Below are 23806 nucleotides of genomic sequence, written 5' to 3'. Positions count from 1 at the left end.
AGAAGTAGAACTACAGGAGAAAGTGTTCAAATGGCAGAGGAGTCTGGAAAAGGGTGGACTGAAAATGAATGCAGAAAAATCTGAAATAATGGTAATGGAGAGAAGAGGAGATACTATGACCAATGTTGAGGAGACAAATGGAGGAAAACTGAAACAGGTTGATGGCTTTAAATACCTTGGATCAAAACACTGGAGGCAGTAAAACAAAGAGTGAAAGCTGGATGGAACAAGTGGAGAGAAATAACTGGAATAATCTGTGACAGGAAAATTCCTAGAAAGTTAAAGTGCAAAATGTACAAGACTGTGATTAGACCTGTACTACTATATGGAGCTGAATGCTTGGCAGTTGGAAAGAGGGAAGAGAACTTGATGAGAAGAACTGAAATGAGGATGTTGAGATGGATTCTGCAGATCCTTCAATGAAGGATAAGATCAGAAATGAAGAAATCCGTAGACGATGTAGGGTGGTGGATGTGGTTGAGAAGATGCGAGAGGCGAGGTTAAGGTGGTATGGACATATCATGAGGAGGGATGTTGAGGAATTAACAAAGAGGGTAATGAAATTTGAGGTGGAAGGTAACAGGGGAAGAGGCAGGCCTAGAAAGAGATGGATAGATTGTGTGAGAAAAGATATGGAGGTATGTGAAGTGAGTGAGGAAGATGTGCTCGACAGAGACAAGTGGAGAAGAGCAACCAAAGCAGCTGACCCCAGGACAGTCTGGGACTAAGGCTGTGAAAAAGAAGAAGAAGAAGAAGAAGATCACCATACATACTGTACATAAATTAAGTGGTATATTTATTTTGATTTTATAATATATATTTGAGACAATAAGAAACAGATAAGGTTGCTATTGGAAAACTAAAGACTAAAGGTGCCTCTACCCTGAAAAAAAATGTACAATGTATAAACCTACTGTCTTATACATATGGATGCAAAACATGGACCTTGAATACCAGACAGATCAAAGAAACTTCAAATGATACATAGCTGGAAAACCAAAAGACAGAAAATGAAATGAATGTGTAATGCTTTTGTCAAGATTGATGAAAATGGCAATGGGCAAGATGAATGACAGAAACAAAAGAAATAAAGTAAAATACTAGAGAAATGTTATCCCAAGATAAAAGACCAAGGAGTGGACATTCTGGAATATGATACTGTATGTATGTATATTGCAAAACTTTTTCAGCCTTTCACCTAGCAACATACTGATAAAGACTTATGAGGATATGTACAAATTATGAATCATAAGCAAGAATAATGAACTCATGTCAAGCAGTCAAAAATAATTCTGTCATAACAAATGTATAGATAACTGCAATTCCACATATTTTAGATAAAAATGCAAAGATATTAAATATTAATTTTTTAACACCGACACCAAGTCACTGAATTAAACCTTTTCTATGAATTAGGAAAACTCACAAAGAAAAGCAAACAGTTGAATCAAGCATCTTCTTGCTAGAGCAATCGTTGAGTTGGTTGACCATGCGTTTCTTTGTCAATACACCATAAAGGCAATAGATGAACTCCAAATCCCATAGATGGTACTGCACTGCAGTACTGCTCTCTCTGGGTATATGTGAATTAAAATTTTGCCTTACTAAGCTAAACTTACTAAATTGTGGACAGATGTTTAGCTTTTGAAAATGCAGATTTGGCACTTAATACTAGCCTGCAGCTCCGAACTACTGGACACAGCACAGCTTGAAAACTGAAAATCTGGCATGTATTTTTGTTTTAATGTCATATGAAATAAGGGTTTGGTCCAAGAGGAAAATAAAGAGAACAATCTGAAATGATCGTTTAATAAATATTGCTTATTTATTAGGGTGGCACAGTGCTACAGTGGATAGCATTGCTGCGGTGGGGCCCTGGGTTCAATTCTGGACCTGGGGTGTTATTTGCCTGTAATTTTTATTTTCTCTCTGTGTTTGCGTGGCTTTCCTCCCACAGTCTGAAAACATACTGGTAGGTTAATTGGCTTCTGGGAAAATTGGCCCTGGTATGAGCGTGTTGTTGGCTGTATTTGTGTCTGTCTGCCCAGCAATGGACTGGTATCCCTTCCAGAGTGTCCCAAGGTGTCCCTTCCAGGGAGTAATCCTGCTCCCATTACTTGCTGGCATAGACACTGGATGCCCCGCAACACTGAATTAAAATAAGTGGTTAGAAAATAGATGGATGTTTATTTATTAATATTTATACTTCATTTATTCATGATTTTCTTTTTGTTCATTATGCTGAAAAAAGCTCCCAAATTAATATTTAAGTCAAATAATGTATAGTACTTCAAAGAGGTTTTATCTTCAAAGAGGTACTATATCATCTCTCCAAAAAAGCAAAACTAGTGAATGTACACATACAGTTATAAGATATCTATATTGTGAGCTAATTCCTTTTGGAACACAACAGTGGAATTCCCAATTTAATATGTCAGCAACATTATTTTTCACATCTCAGGGCAAACTGAATTACTTCAAAAACTCATGACCATATTTAATAGAATTACATTCGCTGGACTGATCTAAATAACTTTTTTCACGCTCTGAAAATGTAGCAAAGAATTATTATTAAGAAATGTAAAGAAAATAGGAAGAAAGAGAAAAGCACTGTATTCTTTGGAATTGGGGTCTTGAGTTAAGAAGACTAAATAGGTTTTGTAACTTTTTAAATAATTTATGTGAATGTTTCAGACTGCAAGAACTGAAGTCTGTTCTTCCGTGCTTTTTATAACATACTGTAATGCAATACTATAATTTTGTTGAATCCAATTTAAAAGTCTTCCCAAAGACAAAAAATAAACATACTGTAGTTTTATTCTATTAATTTAAGTTTCAGCTTTTCTGTTTCATAACTGCTGTCTTTTTAACATACTGTAAAAAAGAAATGTTACAAATGAAAGGATGCCACTTGACTTTGTTGAATGCCTATAGTTTATTCATTTAGGAATAGCATGTAGACACTTCTTGATGCAAGAGGGATATCATCTACAACAATGTGACGGGTTAGCTTGTTTTAGCCTCCCACTAATATTTATGTGTTGTGAGACTTCCTTTAAAAGTATTGAATCAGCCAGAAAGTCTTTGTAACTGTGATTTGACTTCCTTCAGTGTACGAAGCCGAAAATGAAACCCCGAAAACGAATACCTGACAATGCTGTTCTGTCCTTTGCAGGTTGTTTTCAGCTATGTAATATTTTTCGATCTCACAACATGGAAATCGACCAGTGTTTGCTGGAATCCCTGCCTCTAGGCCAGCGCCAACGGCTGGTGAAAAGAATGCGCTGCGACCAGATCAAGGCCTATTATGAACGAGAGAAGACACTGCAGAAACAAGTGGGACACAAACCCATGATTAAACAAAGAAAGAAATGCAAGATTCACTTTGGCCTCTCTGACATCATCCAGGACGCAATCATTCATCATAATGACAAGGAAGGTATGTAGAAATTCCTTTAAAAGTGTTTAGTAAGTAGTTATTGTCTGTCATGAAATGGTTCTCTTTTACATGATTTACACATATAAAGCAAAGTTGGTGATAGGAATAGTGATGGGAGATCTCACCAAGTACCAATGTCTTAATGTTTTGTACTTAAGAAGAGGGGGAACTGATTAAGGACCCGAGAAGGAGAATTTGTTTGCACCCAAACACCAAACTAACCTAAATCTGTCATTTAACACCAGGACAAATGGTTATTGGTGAGCCTGGGAAAACAAAAAATTGAGCTCCTTTATTAACAACTGGTCACTGAAGGGTGAATAGAAAGTGATAGGAGTTACCTTTTGGAAAACCTAAATATATGAATGGAGTTATTAAAAATGATAACTCTTCCACCACATGTTTAGATTTTTCTATCCCTTTGTGTTCCTCATCATAATATTTAAAATATGGACTTGTTTCGCAATAATTTTTGTAGCACGTGATCATGTGTTTTGTGTGTGTGTTTTGAATTAAAGTTTTGGCACCATGTTCACATTTCTCCTTAAAAGAACCTTGTTGGTTTTGTTCATCTTGGTCTTTAGAATAGCAAAAATAATTCATTCTCAGTGGAATGTGTCATAGTGGGGAATTATGGTTCAACTATCTGATCTCTATGCTGTAATTGCTTCATAGAAATATTAATCACAGGCTGTCTAAGCTTGTACTTCTTTTTCAAGGCATTTTCATAACAAAGGTTGTCATCTGCAATTGAGGACCATGAATCTGGTAAAATGCCATGATATGCAGGTAATGCCAGAAAATCAATTTAAGAGAAGCAACATATGGTACTGTACATGTCACACAGTCCAACAGAATACTTCATAGTTCCACCACTCCAGACATCCATTTAAATGCCCTGTTTATGTAACATTTTGATTATTCAATAATACAGCAGAATCAAATTAAGAGTTGCTAGTGGACCAGCAGTGAAAAGGGCAAATTCATTTCTAAGAAGAATTGTTATTAGCTGTGAAATACTAGCTCATTCTTCACACTGATTATACAGGAGTCAGAAAGCTAATATCCTAACTCTAACTGCAGAACAGTGTTAAGAAACAGAGGCTGAATCTACTAAATACCAGGAAAACCAGCCAAGGAGAGAAGACAGAACTGCTGGATTTTTAGTCTCTTCTTTGAATACATTCTTTTAACTAAAATAAGTGTGGGTTGAATATTTTGAGACTTTCTCAGAGAATTAAATTTAATGTGACCGTAACTATTTCAGTCACTCTAATATAAAATGATTTTGACCTATTATAGGAAATCTCCAGAGAAATAAAAATCAAAAGACTTATTCTTTTACTACATCTGTCCTGTGTTAACCTTCTCAGTCCTGGAATCTTTTCTAAATAAATCTTGTTTCCTAACCTCTCAGCTTTCCCATCACTTTGGGAATGTTGCTTGCAGGAATGAAGCTTCTAGGGCACTCAAGGTTATCCTCCTGTTATCCTGTCATCATTATACTCTGGCACTGCTAAACACTGAAGAGACATGTCCTTTATGGATCCAGACCCAGTCAAATACTTGCAATGATTCAATGGTGGAATTATCCGATATGGAGGGAGCACCTGAAGCTTCTCTTGTGTGGCACAATTACTGTATTACAGCTGTTATTGCAATTTGGAAATATGAAATTTCTGTAAACCCAAATGCAAATACTAATCATCGCTACAATTGTAAAATCAACATCACTGTGCGGCAAAATACGATCTGTAAACATGGTTAATAACCTCCTGGGTTTCAGGGAATTTCTGTGTCTGAGGACAGTGTATACTGAGGCATTCTTGTCAAATTATGTATTGAGCTTCAAGGATGATTTTTCTGTACTTACAATATTTTTATTTTTATTACCTCACTCTCCCACTTGAAATGGACAATTTTCCCTCCTAAAAGTAAACTGCTGTTTTCCAATTCATTTTCCCAACTCAGTATTCCAGTACTTCAAAGTCTGATTCCTATGATGTCCTGCATCTTTTGGAGATTTCATGCAGTTTTCTACGACTGCACAGCAAATGTAGCCAATCACTTACCTTTTTTGGAGAATCTCAGTCATAGCCAAGGAATGGCACTCAGGCTTCCCCTCTCACTGTTACAAACCTAACCTCCCCACACACATTCTTCTGCTGATCACCAATTGCTCCACACTTTGTTTCAGGAACCCCAACATCAATATAATCTTTCAACACAACAATGCTTCTTTTCACATAACAAAGGAACAAAAGAGTAACACATACAAAGCAGTGTCAATCTGCTGTGCATTTCAGATGCTAGTCTGCTTTATCACCATATCTTAATCTTAATAGATGGTTGGACATGCATCAGAGTCAACCTCTACCAGATTACTATATGCTACTTCCTTAGCAATGATTTTACATCTTGAACATATGAGCATTCCTGTGGTGTGTGAAAGATGAACACAACAGGTATTGACGAGTTATATAGGGTTACTTGAATTAAATAGACCAAAACATCCAAATCACACATGAATTCCAACCCTTTTTGTCATTAAATTGGTAGCAGAAATGCGTAGAAAAAATAAATCTTTATTCAAAACCCATCTACATCAAATTGTACTCCCAATTACAACTATAGGGTATATGTGATGTATTAAATCAATTATCTGTAGTTATTTAGAGTAACAGTGGTTCATATACTGTACAGTACATGACAACCTACTGTAACACTGTTTAGAACTGACAACGAATCCCTTTTAATGAATTGCTAAAGACAATGCAATAGTGGAAAGAATAGGCAATCAGTGTCATTCCAGATTATATGTATGATATGCAAATTCATATACAGTAAATACATTTCCATTGACTCAGGGCTGAAATATTTATGTGGATTGCATTAACAGTTTTTTTGTTTGTTTTGTCAGCTGCAGCTTCTTTAACAACCTGTATGAAACATGTATGAAAGGTGTACAGCTAAGAACTTTTGATTTTCCAAGTGGATCTCTTTCTGAAAGCATCTCTAAAAAGCAAAGTAATACATGCATATATATATATTCAGTGTATACATACAGTATGCATTAAATATTTTGAGATTAAGTTATATGCTTAGAAAGAAATTCCATTGTTTCATTGCAGTTTCAATAACCTGAAATAACATTACATTTGAATTAGGCTTTTTTCCAGATTATCTTTGGATGCCTGACTGCTCAATATACTAATTTTCATATCATTAGCTGAGGAACAATTAACATAATCCTGCACGACTAATAATGTCCCAATATAAGAAAAACATAGCAGAGACTGATCAAAAGAAATATCATAATATGAGAAAAGGATTCTCAGAAACACTAGCCATCATCTTCAAAATAAGCCAACTCACAGTTTAACATGGGGATATGATTGACATTCAATGCACAAGCAGAAAAAAAGTACAAAATCATCACAGCATCCAAACATCGAATAATGTTAGTATAGCCAACATTCCATCAATATAAAAACATAATGATTGTTTGCTCTCAATATAGCTTGTTTAAATTAAAACCTGTCACCCTTCTATATTTTAAAGGAAGAGATTCAGCTATAAAATAGTGCTCCAAGATGCCTCTGAACCCTCAATAATAATGACTTTTCCTCATCAAAGAAACATTGCGTTTGCAGAAAAGCACAAACAGAAGACTTATTAATTTTTATTATAAGAAAAATCTGTTACACCGGGGAACGAGAAAACCTTTAATTAAAAAAAAAACACTTTCTTTTATAGATAGGAATTCCTATTACCAGAAGAGCAAGTCAATTTTAAAGCAATAAAGTCCTCATCATGAATAAGGTATGGTAGCACCTGCTGCCCTATACATGCTGAAAACTGCAATCCAGTTGTTACTAAATTTCTTATACAGGACACTGGAAGGTTGAAATATTTCAGTCTTGATATGTTGCCTGTGGTATTATGCATTTCTATCATTATATCAGTGAAAAAAGAAAATTATATATTTTTTTATTGAGCCACCCACCTTGAAGAACAACGTAGGGATAATCAAATCATTAAAAAACCTCAATGCATTGTCATTGAGGGATACATTAACGATTTCTGATAGTTTGCAAAGGAGTACTTGCCAAATAGTTCCTAGGGTTAAGAAAACCCTTGTCTGGGTTTTACTGTACTTTGGTTTTGAAACACTAGGATGTGGAAGAATTCCATTACTATTCCTTTGCTTATCAAGGTTTGGAGCACTGGAATGATACCAGCAACTAATATTAAATGATGAAAATATTACTAAGATGTTCACAAAGCAGGTTCTTGAAGAACAAATATTGATATCTTTATCTAAATGGTTATCTAAATCAGTTGAATGTTTCCTCTTTGACTGCTTGTAAGCCTGTCAGATTTGAGCTTTTCTTTTCAAAGGCTTAATCATACTGATCTTTATGATACTTTATTTTAGTGGCCTGGGGGCAAACTTTGGATCTTGACATCTGTGTTTAACTCTCTGTCCATTCCTGATGTTGATCTTCTAAAATAAACTTACAACCTTTTGTGAGCAAGAAACAAAACATTTATTATCATTGTGTGTTTATTTGGAGCAGGAAATCAGAGGATGAAAAAGAAGCTATCCTTATAAATAACAATAAAACGGTACTAAGTTCAATACAAAAGTATTGTAACAGCAAAGTCAAAACTCTTTATTTGTTAGTGAAGCAATATGTACATTTATTATATTATTTATATATTATTATATTATATATTATTTATAATAATGAAATTAATATGAATGACAAGTACAATATAATGTATGGAGCACTATAATATGAATACAATGTATACAATGTGATGCTATACTATGTTATGTTTTGGGTAATTCCATGCAAACATTTGATAATATTAGAACAAAAACATGGTATTTTTTAATTCAAAAAAGCCATACAGTAGGCACTAGAACTCATTCCTATTGATTGATAATGCAACCAGTGATGACAGCAATGGAATGACTTCTGAGGTTTAAATAAACATTTTATCCGCTTCTATAAAGAAAGTGTTATCCTTAATATCAGGCAGTACTTCACCATGCTAATGATGGCCCATTTTGAAATACAGATATTTAAAAAAAATATTCTAGCACCGGCAGATGTCATGCTGTATTAAGTATTTTATACTTTAATTAAGAAATACATTTATTGTTATTTCAAGTGTATTCACAATAATGTTCAGTTAATAAGAAAAGTGATGATAAGCTGATAAGCTTCCCGTAAAACATGGAGCATCAGAAAACTAAAATGATCTGTTATGTTTTCTTCCTGATTAAATATTTTGAATTATGAAAGTTTTCTCAGGTTCTACAAAGTATATTTAAAGAAATATACATGCATGATTTTCAGTCCATTAATACAATTTATACAAAATAATACAAAAAAGTCAAAGTGCAATATGATATTTACTGTATATACTGTATGTAGAATAAAATTAGTAACAAACACTGAAATTCCATATCTTTGATTTGGTAATTTACCTAAATGGCTTAATTACTACTTTCTAGCATGATTGAGTACTCTAGAAGAATGTAGAAGTGATATTAACAAATATACATATAGTTTACTTCTTTAATCTCATACAAATGGCAGAGCATTTACTTGAGAATTGTGACTCAAAACAGCAGCATCCCAACTGACACCTGAACTCACCGCTCTTGGAGTCCAGTGCTCCAACCTGCTACTGCACAATACCCTGCTGTACAATGAATACTCTCCACGTTTATCCGAGTTCCCACATCAGATAAAACAATGGATGGTTGTTATTATTACTGAAACAATCTTCTTCCAATGTGAGATTTTCAGAGCTTGGAGACATTATGGGTAGGCCTAGCTCTTCTCTGTACTGTAGAGCTATGGATAGGGAATGAGATGCCAAAAAGTCTATATTTGAAACAAAATTATGATAACACCTAGCAGAAAAGAGAAAACAACACAATAAACGAAACCATTTCTTATATGGAGAACAGTGGTATTTTGTAGTATTTGTTCATACGATCAGATACAATTATGGTAAATTCTTGTTTAATTAATCTTTTGAACAACCCAGTCTTAAAACTATTCTTTTTGTCTGAAGAATTTGTCATTCATTAATGAAGGCTATTATGAATTTAATCATAGATAATTTAGTCATTCTTTGTTAAGGAAATTCTGGTAAAGAGTGATAACTGATTATTTTTATTGTCACTTCTTTTAAAACTATAATTTGACCTAGGTTTTTAATAAATGTTTTAATATTCTTCCTGTCAGCTTTTCCATTTTCCACATCACCTCCATTCCCTGTGAATAGCAGGAACCTCAGCCGCTGGGCTGACGGGAGATCTCCCTTTAGTTCAACTGTCTGGGTCCCTGTTGAGCAACGCCAGAGGCCCGGGTTCGAGTCTCCAACAGTGGGGGGCTGAGTTGAGGCGGCAGCAGTGAGGGCACATACCCACGTGAACCTGAAAGTGCTACAATATTATAGAATTTACTGTAGAAGTTTTCATACTGTACATTACTTGTTCACAAAACCTGCAGCTCCTCAGTCAATGTTTCCATATAGTTTGGTTTGCTATTCGTCACAGTTTGCATCAGGGGTAGTGACAGCAATATTTAATAGCTGTCTGCCAAGCCACACAATGATGTTTGTAAGAGTGCCATGTTACAGTAATTTTAAACGCTTCACAGTTTGCCAGGTTTTGGTTCAATGTCCCATGTTACATTAGTGGCATTGAGCAATAGGTGTTTGACAGTTTTAGATCAATGTTATTTGGTCAGCATAATCCTGGTGAGCAACATCAAGTTGGCTTGTGGTTGCATCCCATAATTACTAACACTGGTCAACCATGGGGAGGCTATCTTGGCTTGATTCTTTTCCTCTATGTTCTTTTCAGGTTCAGTACATATAGTCTACTTTACAATTTTTTTGCAAGAAGGACTTGTAAAAAAGCTTGGGACCTGAACGGAGCCTGTGCTGTATAGAGTTTCTAGCTGATTTTAGAAACTTATGGTGTTCACTGGGATAAGCATTTACTGTATTCCCCAATTACGTGGATCATCATAGCCTATACTTATCACAACATATTTATACTGCCATCCATCCTATAATGTCATGTCTGTTTACAGTTTATTAGTGCATGTGGTTGTCTTGGATACATATCCAATTTATTCCTTTCAGAACCCACAGAGACATTGATCTGGGCCAGAAAAATCTGAGAAGGAAGAAATAGGAGGAGTAAGGGGTATTACTGATGTGGTGAATGGGTTGGAACCGACTTCTGTGATTTAATCCATTTTATCTTAAACTCGGTTAGGTAAAGCACAAAGTTCTGCACCACGATGATTGTTTGTTACACTCTGACTTATTGCTATGGTAACACAGCATATGTTTCTGGCAGCTGTTCCACTATTTAAACAACAATTAACTTCTCCAAACCTCTTTTTTTTCAGTAGAATATTTAGATATTTTTTGTAACTCACTGCAATGTTTTAAAGTAATTTTGATACTGTATAAATAGTAAACGTTTTCTTTCGTGGTTGTTATGTGTAACAATGTACAAAGAATACTTAATTTACTCTATCAAATAACCACGAACAAAAATATAGCAATTACTCACTAAATGTTTTCAAATGTACAGTATATTTTAAGGACATATTCAAAAATTATAGTCTGACCTTAATGTATTATTTCATGACAACATGTTTTATTGATCTGATCTGATCTGATTATATTCCTCTTGTCATCTTGCAAAGTTGTATCTTATATTAAACATTTTTTATAAAGTATCTTGCAAAACTAAATTCATTACAGATTACCTTGTGGTTTCTAAAATGTTTTGAAACATTAGACATATAGATAACTTTTATTTTTATCATGAAATACATTTGTGTGCTTTCATAAGATTTCCAAGTATGTCTTATTTTATCTAAGTTTTATACATCTTCATGAAAGTCATGAAAAGAAAAATGTCCCACTTAAACTTAAGATGCCGATCAATAATTAACTGTCTGCAAAAAAGAAATTTCAAGAATAATAATGCGAAAAATCTGCATTGATAATAATACATTTTATATTAAAAATATAAGGAACGCTACAAATGAGAGGTCATGTGTTTCATCTTGTTTGTTTTTTCGTAGCTAATTCATCTAAGAACTTCATACAGACATTTTCTAAAAGAAGCCAGGGTATTAGCTTTAACAACATAGATACTGTAAGTGCTAAGTGCCTTTTTCAGACACCCACAAACCTTTGTGAAAAGTTCCACTTGTTTTTTTAGTTTTAAATGCAGTTCCCCATAGTTTCCACTTATGTCTTTAATGTTCAGCATTATAATCATGTCTAATATAATGATGACATTAATTATGCTGGATATCTTACCAACTGCTATTTGAAAAAGGGTGATTTCTTATAAACCCATGGCCTGTATAATAACATAATAGTCCCCAAAGTACCTGGAACACTTGTTTCTGAGGCTAGGGCTCATTATGAGGCTAATATGAAACACTGGCAATGAAATGAGTGTCGGCTGTTAAAAGTAACACCCACCACATTTGTTCCATGAGCAGCAAAGGAGTACACTTGAAACCAAAAGGCAGGAATGAAACCTTTCAGGCTGCATCTGTATACAGTTTGGGTCACATGGAGGTTCACTCTTTTTATATTGTGTCTCTTACATGCACAGACTTTGTTGCATTAAATGCAGAGACTTTTTGTTGAATGACTGTATGTCATGCTTATTTGTTCACTATAGGCTGACGTTATTATGTCAATAAAAAAATTAAATAGAAAAATAGATTATTTTAATGTATTGTTGGAGAATTGCTTCCATTCTAAATTGATAGTTCTATGCATGTTTTCCACAATTTGAATGTTTTGGTGTTTTTTATCATAAATGGTTTTCATATCAAACTTCCTTTCAGAGAAGTTACTGTAAATTGTCAAATGGTGGAAGTTAATCGTGAGTATTTCCTATGTACAGTATTTACAGAGCAGACAAAAGTCTTACTTTGTAGCCTGATCTTGTGAGATCTTGAAAGCTGAGCTGGGTTGGGTTGGGTTAGGCAGACCTCCAGTGAAAATCTGGCTGCTGCTGTAAGTAGTGCTGGTGGTTCAGTTGGTGGTACTCTGTCTTCTGGGCCAGTTTTTCTAAACTAATGCCCCATTATGGTGACCATGGATTTGGACAAATAGGAGGTACTGTCTTTCAGATGAGAACTTATACCAATGTCCTGACCACTTGGATAGTAATAGCCCATGGCAATTGTTGTATGAGATGGGGTATGTGATAAGCTCCCCAGTGGTAACTCTAGGCATCATAATTAAGGTCTTAAATTTGCTTGTAAGATGGAAAATTTTCAAAGCCAGCTAAGTAAGGAAGCACTCAGCTATGTGTAGAAACACAGCTAGGAAAGAATCTGAGCGTTTAACAACAACACAGACTGGAGCCAAAGACTCTGTTTTAACCCAAGTCTGTAACTTAAAGTCCCCACTTAATCCAACTGGTGAAGTAATTTCTTATTTCTCTACCTGGTCAACTAGTGGGGCTGCAGGCATCTCTCCGGTGGGTGTTATACTTCAGTGGTGCACAAAGTGGTTCCATCCTATATGGTATGTAAAGCACTTTGGTGTCCTTTATGGTGAAAAGTGTTATATAAATTCAATTAACTGAAAGAATAAGCTATTAAAATATAAGAAAACAAATGTTTGTATTTCTGAATTCATATTGTGTAGGATCATACATGTTCATGTGACACCAACAGGCCTTAATGTAATGGTAATGCATTCTGTTTTAATGGTTCTGTTCATCTCATCTTTCCTTTAAATTTACAGTACAGTTTTACAAATAAACATGGTTGGATATACAGAATTGTGGTTTCAGAACAGACTGTTCTGTTCTGAAATATATTCCTTAAAAATATATATATTTATGCAGTCATTTAAATGTATTTGCAAGCTAATTGAAAATGGATGCTTTATGGTGTCTTTAAAGACTAGTGCTCCCTAGTAGTTATTAGTGCAAAATATAGAAACCCCAACATCCCTTCAAAAACTATTTTGATTTAAGATGACTAGATGGAAGAGTGAGGGGGAAACAGAATAGTGTTCCACATAGCTTTTAAGTCTGGTAAGCCATTGTCTTTTAGAGATTATAGAATACTGCAGTATTGCCACATTCAAAGATGAGCACGTTTTATGGTTTTAATTATGGATGGACAGATAATTAGAATTGCTACAGATTTCAGCTGAAACAATGACAGTGACACACTAAGAAATCATGCCATAGGACTTAAGCATGTGTAGTCCATAGCTTATTTTAACAACTGCTTTTTTTGTAAGACCAAGGTGTATGATTTTGTTATATATTATTGCCTGTTGTATCATACAGTGGATGTATTTAATTTTTAAAATCAAGGTTTCTTTTTTTACCTTAGTGTTTTAAGGAAAAGTAAAGCTTGTGATGTAACTGAAAATCAGTTTCTTATACAAATGAAGACATGCATCCTAGCTTCTAGAAAAGTTACTAGGTTCTTCTGCTACAAATTATGGTTCTAAATTTTGTAATCAATTCTGCACTGCTAGAAACAACATAAAATGTATGGTTCATCAATCATCTGTGATGAATATTTTTTCTAGCAAATTCTTATTTGTGGTTGCTGAGATTTTTACATTTTTTAAAGGACTCTGTGTTGTTCATCAATTGTCATCAATGCTTTTAATTCTTAAATAGGTAATCCAAAGAAGCATAGGGCTTGAAAACTTTGGTAATTCCAAATTTGAAAATGAATAAATTGTTAAATTGCAGGTTAATTCCTCTATGTTTACTCATAGCAGAAGCCTATTTTATGAAGATGTGTATATAATAATGTATAAAACATACCTTAGTTTTGAATGAATAATAATAAAATTGCTTTGTTTCAAACAGCATCATCATCTATTTTTTTAGTCTTTTCAGTGCACACTTAGGGACCATAACATAACTGTCATTTTCTGACAGATGTAGACAAATGTATTTCCACAGAGACTTCTATTTTTAGCACTCAAGGAATATGTTTTATGTATTACTTCAAGGATTGTTGCTAGCTTGAGGAAGATCTATCCAATTTTTGTCACCTACCAACAAAATTCAGAGCGCAAGTTGGTATCATCTTTAAAGTATTGTTTTTTTCTTCTATTACTATAAATGTTGTTTCTTAATTCATTACCCTGAGAGAGAGTTCCAATATACAACTTAGTATGAGTTTTGTCAACTTGTTAAAAAATGTCTGCTTTGTTCTATATGCAGTCTAAATCTCTGGGTTTGGCATGATGAGTTATAATTAAAAGGATATGTACTGTGCATTTAGCTGGATTTAGCTATCATTTATAAACTTTACAACATCCACAAAATAATTTTAAATACAATAACATAATTTAGCCATGTAGTCTTAATGAACCGAGCCACTGGAAGTCTATAACAAAGCAAGTAATTTTAGACAAAAGCAAGAATTCTATGATCAACAGAAGCTAACAGTCTCAGCCCTAAGTCTGTAATACAATTAGACAGTCATATGCATATCATATGCATACATGGAATCACTATATACATTTAATACTATCCAGAAGCCAGAAATTTTGTTCTGCAAATATTTTTGGAATTAACTTCAATCAATCATGGTTTGGTTAGTCACAGTTTTGGTACATTGGTGAACAGAGTCTATTAGGGACTTTTGCCTGTGCATTAAACAAAATAAATTGACTTTACAATCATTTAGAGACCAATGTACCATTATATGCAAATCAAGCAGCCCCTTGTACTGCAGAGTTTACAGCAACATCTGGATGGAGATAATAACCAGAACCATGATCAGCATCAAACAGGTCCCATGAATGTTGTTATATAAAATTATTTGTGGGAATAAGCCCCAAATCATTTTAGTTACTTCTTTTTAAGCATAATAGTTTCAGTTAGATATTGTGCCTTCAAAGAAGAATGAAGAGGCACACATTTGTAAAGCATAAGTGTCTGAAGAGCTTTCTCTGTAATCAATCCAGTATTACAGAGATTCAGTCTTGTTAAGTAAAGATATATATATATACAGTATATATATTGTAATGCTGTTCAGTAGATCAACATGTTCAAGGAAGTAGATATGGCATTACAAAAAAGTGACATTAATTCAACTCTCATCCTCTGAACCAAATATTATATATATATATTAATTTTTCAGAGACATGTTGGTAGAACAAACTGTAGTCATTTGAAATTAGCTTCTGAGATCTATCTCTGATTTCGGCATTTTAACTAATCACATGTTCTGCAACATTTATCATTTTGGCAGCAAATAACAGGAAGTCAATTGATGCCTGTGAGGAAAGACTATAGATCTATTGCAAGCCTAATGCAAACACAGCTTGAATGCCAGGCTATTTGGCTCAGTCCCCTGTTATCTGCAGTAGCAGTGTCACAATGGGCACAATATTGCCTTCATTTTGTAAAGAGTCATTATGATGAGATGCACAGATGGTGCCATCCTTATCCCTCTACCTCTATCTCTCTTGCAGAGCAGGAATACAATTTTATCCTTGATGTGTTTGAGTAACCAGTGAAATACTTGAGGCTGGTCTAAATATGTAATATGTTCCTTACAAAAGTATATATTTTATACAAAAATGCTTTTCAGTGATCCCAATATTTGAACTTCTAAAAATGCTGAATGTCTTAAAACTAAAAAATATATCTCTTAATGTTTTCTGCATAGGCTGTTTTTCAATAATTTGTAGTAATAATGTTTCATAAAATTTGAATAAAATGTATTTCTTCCTTAATATGCAGTAAAACCCAAAATATTTTGACAGCACTCCAAACTCACTGCTGACACTATAATCAAAACCACTGCATATACTGTAGGCTTGAGAGTTGAGGTCACTGTTAGTTGTTGTCAGCAGGAAGAAAGTTTCCATATTTTGATGCAATGATGTAGTACATTTTGTGCATTGCAAAGTCACAGATCACACAAACACCCATGAAGTGGTTAAATAATTTACATATGTATTAAATTCTCCATATGTCATGGAATCCTTCAGGCTTCAAATTAATTGCTATGCTGTAAAGTACATACAAAACTCACCCAACTCATTCACAAGCACTTAAGTCTTTTCAAGACGAATAACATCCCTGAGAGAAGACAGAGGCAATGTTTTAGACATTTCATGACATACACTGTTCTTGATTACATTTATATTCAGGGTGACTACTCTTTGTTTAGAGAAGAACAACAGATATGCAAGCTCCTACATCTAGGTTCTAGCATATACAATTAAATTATATTACAATAACAAACTAGATGGCTAGTTATAAAATTTTACTTAGTTATTTAGAATCCTCGCATTTCTAATAGGTATTGATCTTCTGAAGGCTGAGGAAAGACATTATATGATAATATAAAATCTTTCAGTACAAACTGAGTATTGTCTTTCATTTTTTCGCATTCCTTCCAAAACTTCAACTCTATTAACATCATTTTTAAATAAAAAAAATGGTGTCTAACTTGATTATGTGTGACATAAAACAGACAAAAGAATAAACAGCTCCATTTAGCAACTTGTTTCTATTCATCATTCTCATTCAGCTTATTTATTTGCTTTAAGGAATACAGTACCAGTATAGATGTTATGCCAAATAAACACTGCATTGTTTTGTACTGAGATACTAAGATTTATTTTCTAAACCTATTTTACTGCAATGAACTGAATTCAAATAATTGTTATCCAAAACAGGCCAATTATGTATTTTGCTGACAGAATTATAGATTCTAATAGTGAGAATTATTTGAATCCAATGCTGAAAATTCATTTTTTTATCTAAAAGAGCATTGCTGATATTAAATGTGCATCTGGACGACGTCTGTTCAAGATGTGGAACTATAATTTATTGTCTTTAATGCTGATATAGTGTGCAAGGTTTTCACAAACTGATACATATTTTTTGAGTACCTTGCATCCTGGCTGGCATTTCATATTCTTGACTTTCTTAAAGAAATTGTTTTCTCAAGATTAGAAAAACCTAAAGGCTTAAAATGAAAGGATGTCTTCATTCTGGTTAATAACTAATAAGTAGCAGAGAATCTTGTTCAATAGTCTCTTGAAAGAAGCCTGAAAGAAGAGTATTAGCTGAAACAAGTGACTGGGTAGGTTGTTCCCAACTTCATAGCACTGTGTATAAAAAGTGAGTTTTGTAAACTAAAAATGCTATTCGCTGTACTTTTAACTCGTTTCCTTTAGTTTGTGTTTCTCTTTATTCTTAATAGATTCACTGTATTGTCAATGCCTTTCCGAATTTTAAATACAAGAATCAGGTCCTCTTGTAAAGTTTAGTCTTTAAAAGAGACAACAGTCATTTCTTTCAGCTTATTAGCGTAGAACATGAAGTCTGGTAATGTATCTGGTTGCTGTTCTCTCAACCAGTTCCAGAGCAGAAATATCATGTTAGTGGATTCACTTGGGGGTGGATTATGTTTTCTGAGGGATTTTGTATAAGCACGTCTCAATCAAATCAAGTGTCCAAAACTCTTTATGTTGATCAATCAAATCCAAATCCTTTCCCCCTTTCTGTTTCTTGTATCATCCAGTCCATTTTTCCTTAAATAAATTTGTGGTCATCAATGAGATCATCCTCCAAAATGAGAATTTGCCAGGAAAAGAAATCCATCTTCTTCAAGTGTTTTGATATTCCTAACACCATTCTTGTCTCTCTCTTTGTAAACAGTTTAAAATAAATGCTTTATAATTCTGGGACTTCAGTCTTTATAACATTTAAACTAACTTTCAATATCTCCATTTGTTTTACTTTAAAATTGGGGTTAGTGTAGCATACAATACATTATAGCATACAATATTACAATCACCATTCCCTAATAGTTCTTTCAACTCTGTGTTCTTCACTCTATTTTGATTGTTGGAAAAGACCAATAGATATCCCTTGTTGTTGCAAGGGATATTATTACACTTAGAATTAAATGTCAAAGATTCCTGATAATATTCATGTTGCCTCTTCTAGAAAATAACCCAGGAAACTGAGCTTTAGTTTATGACTCAGGACTAAGAGAGAGTATTCTGCCCAAGATCATCGGCACAACAGCCATCTATGATTGTGGCTGATCAACAGAATTAATACAGTTGGACCTTTCTGTTGACAGCCTGAATATAAAAGCATATTAAACAATAGGGCAACAACACAAGATGAAGTGAATTTCTTCCCACCCATCTCTCTCAGCTGGACTAAAGTCAGACCTTATGTACGAACTGTTGGAAAGCCAAACTCACTGCAACACAAGCCAGAAATTCCTTCCCTGAGATTCATCTTCAGCACAAAGTGAAGCAAAGATCTTCCTGCAGCATCATGGGATGTCCTTGGCACAGAGCCGGCTGAAGGAGATTGGACACAGCTGTGACAACCCAGGCCAGCTTGTCTCTCAGCGCGGATTTTCAAACCTACTCACAGAATGCATTGGCCAGCGTTCTCAGATGACTGAAACATGGATAATGAATTTATGAATTTTGACAATTAAACTGTCCAAACACATTTGACAACTGTCATAATTTGTGACAGTAGCTTAGCATCTCTTCAAGAACATGAGTATTAATTTCTTATACGAGAGAGATTTAACTGATGAGGTAGACCATAACTAATGTTATAGACATATTAACCTTGATGTTGTTAATGTCGTAATCCCCGAGTGAAAGATCAGTCATTTGTATCAAGGCAGATTAATTCACATACTGTATATTTCATTACTCTTTCTGGTTTACTATGTATATTCTGTTATTTTATTAATAAATACCATATGATTGATTTTCTAGCTGCCATTAAAGCACCCTCCCAATTGATTGTCAACATTTCTTATTCTTCCAGTAAAATCAACCTTCACATCACTATATTCTTCTTGTAGGAATATAATATTTGTATTTTGTTGTTGGGTATTATGTTGTTTAACAATGAGCTTCTTAATATTTTATTGTTGCTTCATTTCTGGAAATAATTAAAATAAATAAAATAACATTTAATCAGCAGCAAAAAGTTCTTAGAAAATATAATCTTGAAAAACTTTTACATGATATCTGTTTCAGTCATCAAGGCTGATCAGTTGAATAATACTCTAGTTTGGTGTTTCCTAGAAGCATGCAGGACATTATATTTTTATATTTTTGCTGCAGTTTATAGCTCAGAAACTAAAATTGTAATTATTAACAATTATCAAGACTCCCATACTGTACATTATAATAATTCTGCTTACAAAAGCTGTCACACTTTTTAACTATGTTTAGTTCCTTAGAGGCTTCCCATTAAAGCTTTTTAATGCAACAATTAAGACTCCAGGAAATAAGAAGCATGAAGGCTGTTTCTGCACTAAGTCGTCTTTGATCTTTCAGTCCTAAGGCTTCTGAAGGATGGCGCTGACCCCAATACAGTCATTACTTCTGGAGGATCCCTGCTTCATCTGGTAAGGGTTTATAGGTTTTTCCTTGGTATTTTAATTTGAAATCTCAAGTTAAGCTTTCTGCAGTATGTATCTGTAAAGGGGCAGCATGTTTAAATAAAACATCTGCCACAGAGTATTTTTTATCAGTTTTTATTTATCTCCTTAACAAAGGAAAGCCTGACTGTATACTGTATGATTTTTCTACTTTCAATGTGTAGCTGCTTAATTCCATTCTTTGTTGTAAACAGAGCATTTTTAATGGCATTGCTACCTCATTCTGTTTTATCTCAAAAGTAATACTTCAAAATAGCCTTTGAAACTTAATGTTGTACATTAGACAGAAATGGATTAAATAAAGATATTACCCTACTTACCAAACTGCAATTTCAAAAATAACTCATTGATGCTTTCCATTGGGTACATTCAAGAAGCCTCACAGTTGGCGAAATATCATTATTATTATTAAAACTTAACTTGAGATTTGTATATTTGACCCAACGGATGAGTTTTAAGAGGATGCCTTTGTTGGTGTTCATCCTCACATTCAATCTTTACAAATGGTTTCATTTTTGCTTGACGTTAATAAGTGCTGTGATAAAAATAAGGAAAGAAAATATTTTTGAAAAAGCAATATAAAAACAACATCTGCAACCGATCTTTGTTTACATTGTTTATAAAACATTTAATCACCTTAAAAATCACCAGGGAGCACTCATGTACTCCCACCACCGTCACCCATTGCTGGAATAGAAACAGACAGTGAGCCACAGTGTAGCACAGAATGGCAGAGATATAGTATATATAGACTTTTTCTGTGTTCAGTCTGTGAAGCAACTATCACATAAGCAGCATTATTTGGCAATCATTAGTACTAAATGCTTTTATTCAGCTTTTCCAACAAGTATTCGATTGATTTAAAATCTGACAATACAGTGAACCACTGCATGACATTGATCACATATTGAAGTGGAAAGATTCAATCTTTACCATTCGGGAATGGGAATCATTTTTAGAAAACAGCTCGCATCGATATTTGTGCTACTGTAATAATAGTTGAAGCCTCATAAGTACAGTATTTTCAGCATAACAATATTATGTTTCCCCATGCCATTTCTTTCTTGAAGTCAAGTAAATGTTAATTAATAATTTTCATGATTAATGTGAAGTATAATGACCTACATGTTTTAATACGGCACACATTCTTCCGTGAATGACTTTCAATTTGAAAATATTGTGTCTCAGAAGTAATTGCAATTAAAAACAGCCAGCAGAAGGATTAAGACTTTTCCCAGCTGCAGATGCAAAATGAATTCTCATAAAGTGTATTGAAAGTGATGTATCACTTGCAATCTGTTTACTTGCCATATTTACTGCGCACACTGTGCAAATAAAAGTGAAAAAAAAATCTTTAATCAGAATATTAAAATGTCTTATGTGGGAATGTTATTATAGCTGTGTATCATGTATGGAAATGCAAATTGTGTGTGTGCATGTTATCAGTGCCTTATTGTTTGTTATTGCCGACGCTGCTACCTTTCTGTCACTGGCTAAAGCAGACCTTTCTTCCCCTAGTGTGCCCGCTATGACAATGCCTTTGCTGCAGAGATTCTGATTGAAAAGGGAATGAACGTCAACCAGCAGGATGAAGATTTCTGGACAGCCCTCCATGTGGCTTGTGCTTGTGACAATACTGATATTGCTCTCCTCCTTCTATTGGTAAGCTGACTCCCACCTATGAAAATCAACAACAAAAGTAAATGGGTCAAGCCTTATCTCCAGTTATGATTTAATTGAATCCCTAATCCAGCAGGTTAATCAATACAAATCTAAACCCTTATCTTCTTCCATTTGTCCTAGGAAAAAATCTTAATGTGGCACATTGACAGCTCATTTTGCTTTTTGTTCCATTTTGAATTCACCTCTCCCTGCTGTTATGCTGATGCCACAGTTTCAGAGTGCTGTGTCATGACACATTATGCAGTCATTATCTTAGGTGTATATTCTGTGCATGGTGAAATATTATAACGATCAAAGTGTTTTTTTCTGGAGCAGATCTGACTGCTCATCTTGTGATGCAGTATGCTTTCTTTCATCGGATAAGACTGTTGGAGAGTGATTAGATGAAATTCTGGAAAATATGTTCAACCAACCACATCAAAAAACATCCAATCCATTCAAACATCTAAAAAAGTTTCAAAAGCGGTTTTGTCAGTGCCAACATGAAATGGTTGCAAACCCACCAAAGCACAGTCTCTGTTTTGTGTTAGTGTTGTAAACAGTATTGCTGCTCATGGTCATATCCTGGTAGTGCATAGTAGGCACCCTTGAGTATTAGTTCATAAGGGGTATGTACAGTACAGTACTACCCTGTTAGTTATCTGGTTTTGCTGCATGATCTGTTTGTTTACAGCTTATTTGTCAACTATTTGCTTCTATAGCATCTGGAATTATTTTTTATTTAAAAAAAATCTTTTTCTAAGTTTTCTAAGAAATGTAAAAGACAAAGAGATCAGTGTACTGTAATGCAGGCGCAAAAATAATTTAAAAAATATGTATTAGGCAACCAAAAATAATAAGTAAAATGAGGAGGCTGTCAGTGATATCCCCCAGTATTGATTGTAATTTGTGTAACACTAATTAGTTGGCAGGTGTTTTCATAATAACTATTCAAAGTGTCAGTGTGCCAAATTCAATTCTAAACATAAGAACAAAAGCAAATGTAGTAGGATGTAAAATAGTTAGAAACAGAAGTGAAACATACATACTGTACTACTCCATTAGGGTCTGGTCCAGATGCTAGATCAAATTATAATAAAAATAATTAAAAAACAGGCTATTTCTATGTTATAGATATAGATATTAGACAACATAAAAACTACCTTTATATAATACCGTACTGTAAACGGTAATTGATCGATCAAGTAAACTACTTCTTTCCTGAGAAATTGCTTAATCAAGTTGCTCATTTAAATTTAATGGAGTAATTAAAGAACAATTCTCATAAAAACAACTGAAAGGGAAATTAAAAGCTTACAAGTTCAGTAATGCTCAGAAACCTATATTTATTCACCCAGCTGTATTCATCAGAAAATGAGTGAATTACTGCATGGGGTTGGCATGAATCAGAAAAACAAAAACCAATATGCTCCTTCACCTTATGATATATGTACCCATTTTCCTTCATATGAGAACAAAGTCAGTGTAAATGATGCATCAAGGCATAATTAGTTAGGTTGCCAGGTCCAGGCTTGCTAAAAACATGAGTTTAGGTACAAAGGAAATGTTTTTCCAGGCCTGTTATGACTACCACCATTAGCTTCATTTAGCACACAATAATTTATAGTGCATTGTTGAAACTGGCTCCTCATTCTGTCTGAGGCTTGCAGTCAGGAGTAACTCATTCTTCCCCTGTTCCAGCTGGCAGATTGACCGTATCCTCATTCTGGAGTTTCTATTTGATGCCATGCCAAGGATGAGCTTTCTTCATTTGAATGCTGATTGGCCACGTCGTACAGTCTTTTTTTTTCTTTTCATTTAGAGATAGGTTAGTGGGTTATTCCTTGAGGGGGAGAGTAGTGATGGCAGATCCTTGGCTGTTGACAGCAAAGCTGGCAGATGATCAGAAACGGAGACTGGAAAAACAATGTTATAGCTCTGTGTGGACTGATAGCCAGTTCTCACTGGAAACATTAAAGACTTGACTTTTTGGGAACACACCAGGCTGTGGTATGCCCAGGAGATGGTCAAATTGTAACCCTAAAGGGGCTCAGGTGACTTGGAAAAATCAATTACAGGAACAAAAATGGATTGGAACAACAACATAAATTAAACTTTGTGACTCACAAGCAGTCACATGGGTTGAGAGGAGAAAAAAACATAAGTTTTTCCAATGTTTTATAGAAGTGACAAT

At 34.2% G+C, this 23806-nt stretch overlaps 1 protein-coding gene across 1 annotated transcript in view; it reads left to right on the top strand.

Annotated features, from left to right (window-relative positions):
* The first annotated feature begins 3180 nt into the window (after positions 1-3180).
* Positions 3181-23806, top strand: part of myo16 (myosin XVI) — a 138192-nt gene continuing 117566 nt past the window's right edge. The window contains exons 1-3 of the mRNA XM_088914495.1: positions 3181-3439; positions 19847-19917; positions 21469-21612. Of these exons, the coding sequence (XP_088770621.1) occupies positions 3214-3439; positions 19847-19917; positions 21469-21612 (441 nt within the window). The 5' untranslated portion in view covers positions 3181-3213. The remainder of the gene's footprint in view (positions 3440-19846; positions 19918-21468; positions 21613-23806) is intronic.

The sequence above is a fragment of the Atractosteus spatula genome, chromosome 4 (genome assembly GCF_055471065.1).
Source record: "Atractosteus spatula isolate fAtrSpa1 chromosome 4, fAtrSpa1.hap1, whole genome shotgun sequence".
Lineage (NCBI taxonomy): Eukaryota > Metazoa > Chordata > Actinopteri > Semionotiformes > Lepisosteidae > Atractosteus > Atractosteus spatula.
The sequence above is the reverse complement of the archived record's forward strand: the minus strand, read 5'-3'. Positions and strand labels throughout refer to the sequence as shown.